Genomic DNA, 8,282 nt, shown 5'->3' with positions numbered 1-8,282 from the left:
CAGTGTATACCGATATATAAATGGTAGGTTTTGTAGAATTTCTAAAAAACACCAAAAAAGGATCACTTGTCACAGTTCCTGACCCTGGTGATTAGCATCACAAACTTCTAGTCTGTCACCTTACCTGCCTACAATACACATAGGCCTACTGTATGTAACTCTCTGACACTTTCCGGCCCGTTTATGTGTGTTTAGTGAAACTGTTGTCTGTGTTTCTTTTCCATTGTTCTTGCTGCAAGTTCCTTGCTCTGTTTTATAATCAAGTTTTACTGGGCATGTTTATACCATTCAATGAGATTCATACCCGTACAAAAATGTTTCTATCAGTAAACAGAGGGTATGGTGTGAATGACTACATCACGCTCACTGTCACAAAATGATGATTCAATAAATTATAAAATAGGGCTTTCCGGTGGCCTTGGGGTTGAGGTGCTAACTATGTGCTGCGATCCCTTTGCCTTTTCTGTATTTATTCATTCATTAATTGGTGGGTGGTGAAAACTGCATAGTACATCACCAGGACGGAGCTGCCATCCATGGAGGATCTTCACTCCCAGCGGCTCAGGAAGAAAGCCCTCAAGATCACAAAAGACCCCCATCACCCCAGCCACAAACGGTACTGCAGCATCAGGTCTAGAACCACCAGACTCAGAGACAGTTTCATTCCACTGGCCATAAGACTGTAAACACCTGAAATCTTGAAACAACATCCAGAACATTCATCTGTTTGCAACTTACTAATTATTTATCTAATACATCATATTCCAATTACTTGGATAGACTCTTCTTCTTCTGTTTTATTGTGTTGCACTGTTGGAGGAGCCTGTGACCTAAGTTTTTCATTGAAAAATCTTTAGCTATCTACAATGACAATAAAAGCCTTGAATCTTGAATCTAATTCCCCATCTTTGTCATCTCTTATACTATAGCACTTATAGTGACAACATACACACAGCTGTGTGCTTGACATGCTTGATAGTCCCCCGAATAAGGTGACTTAATGGGTCGGGTACTTATACTATCGTCTATGATTTTTCTAAGCAATGCACGTAACATGAAACATCTGTGTACGGCTTGTTACATGCACAATGATACAACACCATTGAAGATGTTTTTTTGTTGTTTTTTGAGTATATTCCTATGGAACACAATGTGTGTTTTTTAGAGTCACCTTCACACGGTGTATAATTGTCTTCTCGCTGTCTTTCTAATTAACTTGTTGAATTTAAAGAATGAAAAAATCTGTCTCTCTTAAAGTAACTGCTTTTTTCCAGGGATGGATATAATTGATTGAACCCAACAATTATAAAGAGCACGGAGGTAACGAAATACATCCTAGGATTTTAGGTCAGAAGTGATTTCCTTTATCACAGGGAAATGGGCACTTATTTCTGGGCACCCACCCAAAGAGGAGCATGAGTAAGATTTAAACTGGACTGTAAATTGTTGGTAAAAGCATACAGTGGTAAATCTTGGTAATCATTTCTTGAAATGTCAATATGTTTTGTCAGTGTTTGCATCATTGCTAATGGAGTTTAATACTAAAAACTCTTGTCTGCTGTAATGAGTTATTGACTTCAGTATTCTTTTAATTCTTAACAGGGCCAATATGTATGACACCATCCCAAAGTCAAGCAACAAGAGCCGAGCTACCCATTCTCATTAAGGATCATTCATTCTTTTCCCTCGATATATATTGGGTGTTTCATTGAGTAGCATCTGTAGTTATTTTTTTAATTATAAATGAAATATTTTAAAACTTTACTACTATTCAGACATCAATAATGACATACATTAACATCTAGGTACAAAATTCAGTATCAAAGTGTATGTAAAAGGCAAAAGATTCATAGTTTCAATGGAACTCCAAGATTTTTACTTTTTCTTTAGTTTTGTACTCTTGTTTTTGATCCAACTTAAATAGGCAGTCCAGTCACATAAGCTTAAGAAAGCTCACAATGTGGAGTTCTGACACAGTTGATCAGTTTCCGTGGGCCAGCTATCCTGTTCAGTGTTGTCCCTTTATCCATTTTGTCAGGTGTTATCATGTTTGCACACTGCTTTCTTTCTCAGGCTTCAGGCTTACGATTCTGCAATGTTGACATGTGTGACCAGATGTCTGTGTGTGATTTGTGTTAAATGTAGCACTCTCTTTACAATACCGTTATCCGTTTCAAGCAATTCTTTAATATATTTGTTCACGTGCTCATGTTTGCATGTTTATTTGAGCCACTGATATTAAATCAAAAGTGTCTTAACATGTCTTCTGAATCACATTTTTATAAACACATCTTGTATTCAATTATATACAGTGTAGTGGACAAAAGATTTTATAATCTGAGTCCCTCCAGTTTAAAGAAACAGCAAAACAATTGTTTTATTTTCGGTCGGTAAAGTGTTGGCAACACGTGTCTTCTAGTTCTTCCTCGCTCCCCTCGGCTCTATACTGCCCTCTAGTGTGGGAGTGTATTAGTGCAAGTTATAATGAAAAATTACATGGTTGAGCATTTTTTGCAGTCTGTTAATATTATGTTAAGGTTAGATTGAGAGGCTGAAAAAATGATTTGAACTTTATATAATTTCCCCAAAGAACCACAATGGTGTGGAGGCTTTGTAAACCTCACTTAAGTTGTTCTAATTAAAATGTTAGATTTACAGGTGACCACAGCAGCTTACCCTTCAGAGTCTACAACTCTAAAACATATTCATGATCAAGGTTAGATTCCTTTCCCAGGTGGAAAAATCCGAGCCTACAGATCTCCCTCTACGATCTTTCTGGCTCTTACGTTCCTTCTGGGTGATTATTCAACGAGACTGTGGAACACCCTGTCTCAGAAACTTCAGCTAGCTAATTCATTATCACATTTTCCTCATAAACAAACTTTAATGGACTTTCCTTTATATGTTTCCATCTTATGTTCTTGGGTTGCTTGTTGTTTTCTTTCAATATCTCATATATTTATGCCGTTTTTTAAACTTTACTGTTTTTCTTTTTATGCCTTTCACTTTGGAAAATCTGCTTTTAGATTCTTGCCATATGAATAAAGACATTATTATTAACATCATCATAAAATGTAAAGCTGTGGAAGTAAAAGCTTGGCTTTATTCCTGGTGCCCAGAGTAACTGCAACACATTCTGGAAATGTTCTGCTTTACGAATCTCTTCATCTCTTCCCTATAAACAACCATATGCATTTTACAGATGTAATGCTACTTACTGGGAGATCATTATCATGACTGCTTTTGAGGAGATGGAGTGACCTCCCCACAATAAGTTATTAACCTGGTTGGTGATTTGGGAATCACAACTAATGGCATCATGTCACATTTCCATTTTCTTTAGCTTGTAAGTAATTTTTTCTTCAACAACCTTTTAAAATGTGTCTGTATGCTACCTTATGTTGATAAAAAATGCTTTGCTTTTCACAAACTGCAAAAGTGTCACCTCGTAAGGGCCCGATGCGTTTAAAACCTCTCCAGTTGCGAGTCTGATAGTGAAACCTGTTCGAATCTGATCTGCATATCAACGAATCGTAACCAAGGTGACATCCAGGCAGGTCTTTTCCTTATCTCCTGACAAACTGTTTAACCTTCAAGCCATAAAGAAATGTTCAATAACATAATTTACTGCGATGGTTGAAACAAAAAACCCCGAGAGGATACATGTAAGTGCACATGGAATGTTCTTTTTATCATTTTCCAAAACATATACAACTATTTGAGACAAAAGAAAAAAGTTATGAACAGAATTGACCTGCAGTTTGCATCCATTTTCAAAATGTTACATAAATAAAACTCATATTTATAAATATCTCTTTTTATAAACATATAAATATTTTTTTAAACATAAATACATTTATGCAGGGGAAGATGAAGTACATGAATGTACAGCAGCAGCGCAGCGGCAACATTATACAGCTTTGCGGTTTGTAGTTTTTACACCATTGTCCGCTATCTTGTAGTATGCATCTGTCGACCATTTGTATGGTATACACATATTTATATATGTATATATACCTGCATATTCATTATATATATATATATTTATATGAGGGTTTTGTAGCATTGTTATCTCAGTCTTTGTTTATGCTGGTCGTGTTGACTTTCGTACCGAAAATCTGTCAAAATCTGTCTTTTTTTCTCCCTCAGGTGAGAACAAAATGAATCTTTGCTGTCCAACCCATCGTCCAGAGATCTGAGGAAAGACAAGAAACAGCATGATTAAGATTAGACTGAAACAACTGTATTCAACAACCTTAATCTATTTAGTAATTTAGCTCATCATTCTGTGTGATGTAATTGGTGAACTTTTATGCTAAGATAAAGTGTGGCCTTGACTATTATCCTCAATGAACCCATACTAGCACATACTTCCACATTCACAATACACCATAACCCACGGGAGGAAAAAGGACTGTCAGCTAATAAAAACACACACACACACACACACACACACACACACACACACACACACACACACACACACACACACACACACACACACACACACACACACACACACACACACACACACACACACACACACACACACACACACACACACACACACACACACACACGCACACACACACACACACACACACACTTAGGTTAGTCACAAAATCACACTCCCCGATCATGATTTCACAGTTTGCCACAACCACAGAAAAGGCCTCAAGCCTCAGGACTAATTGTGCGTCACCTAGCCTCCTCATTACTTTATTCACCACCACAGCCCCTTTGTTGTTTTTGTTAAAATCACTTTGGTAAAAGGAACGGGCTTCCAGGAAAGATCCTGTCCACCGCAGGGTGCCGCGTGTTTATAATGTGTGTGCGTTAGCATGTCTGCATCCCCCTTTCCCTACTCCAGCTCTCCCTGCCCTTTTTTTTCCTGAAACGTGACATATTTAACTTGTTTTCTAGATGAAGCAGATGGGATTATTCATGATGATGTGCGGAAATACAAGAATGGAATGTTGTTGCATCAGTTTACATCGGTTCAAGTGGACTTTCCTGCTGTCTAAATGGGGTTCATGTCTGAGGAAGGAACATTGCGAAAGGTCGAGGTTTGATAGTAGTATCAAGTGGGAGTTATCGCTCTCAATATCCACGCATGAACTTTTCTCCCAATAAAGAGTCAAGCTGGCATCTGAGGTTAATGGCAGTACAAACATAATTTGTTGTGCCAAATGTGATTTCATACATCAGGATGACCTTTGAACCAGACTGAATTCATCACAGAGAGCAACCACGCAGAGCACAACTCTCCTCTTAGTCTCCTTTATATTGCAGTCACTCAGACTTCATGAACAGTGAATGCAAAGCACACACTGTCCTGAGACGACCGTTACACAAATGTGACTCTAACATCTTATCTTTATTTGTTACGCCTTTCTTTCCAGCTTGATTTCTCTCCGCTCACTCCATCCTCCCCCCTCCCTTCCTTCCTTCCTCTCCTCTGTCCTTTTTACAGCTATACACAAAACCCATTAAGACCTTTGATGAAACAGAAAGCGTCCCATCTGCTACTGAAACAGAGTCCTTAGATGACCATTGATACAAGAGAAAGAAAAAAAAGCAGCTTTCATTCTCTCTGACTTCTTATTATCATCCATTCTTTCTTCCTGCTGTCCCCCTATCCGTTTGCATTAATCCATCATCAGGCTCTTTATTGATTTTTTTCTCCTCCTTCTTGTCTCTCTGTTCATTACTTGTTTCAGTTTGTACACATTATTTCTTGCTTTTGGTCTTCATGGTTCTTTTAACACGTCAAAATGTCTGGTTTCTAAGTGTGAAGTGGGACCGTGGCCATGAAGAGAACTCACCATCACAGCGCTGCTCCAACCCTAGCAGCCCATGCCGCTGATGGTTCCTATCCTGTCCATCTTGTGTCCGAAGCAGCCACTTCGAGTCGTGGAACCCCCTTTCTTGTTTCCTGACTTGTTTCTCCTCGGTGCGGGTTGGTCATTAAGGAGACGAGCCCACATCCCTCTGGCCCGGGTATCCATGCGTAAATCTCCAAGTAACCGTATCCGAGAGCGCACAGCGTCTAACCGCCTCTCCCTCTCCTCCGACTCCAGAAACTCCGCCAGCTCCTCGCCCAGCAAACTTCTAAGAGACTGAAACGCAGATAGGGAAAATAAATAAACGATATCTCCACTAGGCAAAAACTTTGCGCAGAAAGATACGCTTTGAATGAAATTGAAATACATGCCTATTCGATTTCAAAATGTGAAGAAACCTGACCATTGTGCTTACGCTAAGCTCTTTCAAACACCAAGTGTATTGGCCAAGATTGGAATATGAAATATGTTTGGCCAGTTTTTACGCGCGGAACTATAGGATTAATAGGATGGATAGAGGTCTTGAAACATGCTGCAGCTAACTCAATCTTCAAACGATACTTTTTTTTTTAATTTCCCGCAAGGGTTCGTCTGTAGGCTATACTTTCACTTTTATGTGACAGTTCACCTCTGGACTTTGTTCTTCAGTGAAGACTGATAATACAGGTGCCTGTGGCCCACGCAGGCTCACATCAGATCATCCATCAGTCCTAAATTCTGGCCATCTAAGCTTATAACTCAAATGTACATTCGTTAGAAATAAAAGCGCAATGTTTCGATGATGTTCTATGGATAGATTCATAATGGTGGCTTTGCGCACACAACTGTAGGCTACTGTTCTATTTTAGATTTGCCAAACAATTAGATAAGATTCATTCGACGTTAAAAATGAATACCAACATGATATTAAGTAGCCTCTTATATTGCTTTAATATCAATATTCAAATGTGAAGGTTTTCTTCGAGTTAGAAATCATTGAATATAACATGAAGTTTCTTTGTATATAATATGGCGATAAAAGAAACACATTTTCATTCAGGGTGTGGAAAAAATGCCCTCGCTCAATTGCTAAGCATGACTGAAATGATGAAATATGATGCGTAAAATAGCAGTCTTGAGCGTCTGGACCACAGAACATCTGTTCATCCTGAAACAACATTCAACTCCCAACGAAGCAATTATTATTATTATGTGTGAAGCAAATAAACTGCCTTAGTTCTCAGTAATAATTTAAGTGAGTTAATCTTACCTTTTGCTGCGTCTGAGATACAGGTTTTGCCCCCGTCCTTACTGAAAGCAGGGTGACCATAAGTCCACACGCTACCAAATACGACAAGTTCATTTTGACAAGTCTGTATTCTTTAGGGTTTCCTCTGCGCTGAAGATCTGAGAGCTGGACGGTAGCAGCAGCCAATCAGCTGTTAAACATAAGAGGCTTCAGTCCGCCTTTCACTCCAAAGCTCCTCAAGTGCTTCTCTAACCCTGTGTAGTAGTCCTCACCGCTTTATAGCCAGCCCGTGGTGATGTCATGATAACCTGCGTAATGGTCCTCCTTCCTTGCCAACTCCCTTGTTCCCTACCTGCCTCTTAGCACTTCATGCCAAGGATTAATTAAATGATATAAGCTTCGGTCATCGGGGCTTTGGGGGGGTGGGGGTGGGTTTGATATGAGCTATCAAAATGCTCTTTTAAAAAAAACTTTAGACATCTGGCTTAGATGCATCGTTTGAAGGTGGTTGCGCGTCAGGACCTGAATATCAACTTTGGCAGAGAAATCACTTCTAGCATTTAACCATATAGATATATATATCTATATGGTCATACTGTGTCAGTATGAAGGACATTATGTTTATTTACAGAAGAGGCATACATTTAAATTCTTAAAATTAAATGATTTATCACTTTTTCATTCTTAATATAATGTTGCCTTAAAGGAAAGTTTGATCCTCTATTTCTGTGACAAAATGTTTTATCATTGGTGCTGTTTCATATGTTTAAGCATCTCCGTGCACATAGGTTGTTGGAACTGTCCATTTATCCAGAGCGATGACATTTGCATCCGTCAATGGATCTGAGGGCTCAATGGATCTGATGGCTCAATGGATCTGATGGCTCAATGGATCTGATGGCTCATATGACAGCAATTATTCACATTAAAATGGGAAAATCAATATCAATGCCTTTTAAGTGTGTCTAAGGGAAGAACATTTTTGCAACAAAAAAACCCATACATAATTAGTTAATATTTGATTTGTGGATTTGGTGGATGTTGGAAATCCTATAGTGTGGGGTTTATTCAGACCTCTTGTATCGCACCTAGAGGAACCAGAACAAAGCAGATGCATGCTGAGGCTCTTCTGAAGCACAGCCCACCATGATGGAGAGGAGTTTAAACTGAGGACTCAAAGGGAGGTTGATTGAGACACCTTTGGTTAGAAT

At 38.9% G+C, this 8,282-nt stretch overlaps 1 protein-coding gene across 1 annotated transcript; it reads right to left on the bottom strand.

The window, feature by feature from the left end:
* Positions 1–3,670: 3,670 nt before the first annotated feature.
* nppc (natriuretic peptide C) lies at positions 3,671–7,306 on the bottom strand. Its single transcript, XM_079651448.1, has 3 exons — positions 7,093–7,306; positions 5,826–6,119; positions 3,671–4,195 (listed from the first exon to the last, which is right to left on the bottom strand). Exons 1-2 carry the CDS (start codon positions 7,183–7,185, stop codon positions 5,847–5,849), a joined length of 366 nt encoding a protein of 121 aa, XP_079507574.1. The 5' UTR covers positions 7,186–7,306; the 3' UTR covers positions 3,671–4,195; positions 5,826–5,846.
* Between the last annotated feature and the right edge of the window lie 976 nt (positions 7,307–8,282).

Source organism: Notothenia rossii (genome assembly GCF_949606895.1).
Source record: "Notothenia rossii genome assembly, chromosome: 1".
NCBI lineage: Eukaryota > Metazoa > Chordata > Actinopteri > Perciformes > Nototheniidae > Notothenia > Notothenia rossii.
Note: the sequence above shows the minus strand (reverse complement) of the source record. Positions and strands in the feature narration are given on the sequence as shown.

Excerpts from the sequence above, each read along its gene's own strand:
- nppc (XM_079651448.1), bottom strand. The coding sequence starts at position 7,185 with ATGAACTTGTCGTATTTGGTAGCGTGTGGACTTATGGTCACCCTGCTT. Across the intron at positions 6,120-7,092 it reads TATCTCAGACGCAGCAAAAG|TCTCTTAGAAGTTTGCTGGG; the intron begins GTAAGATTAACT and ends TCTGCGTTTCAG.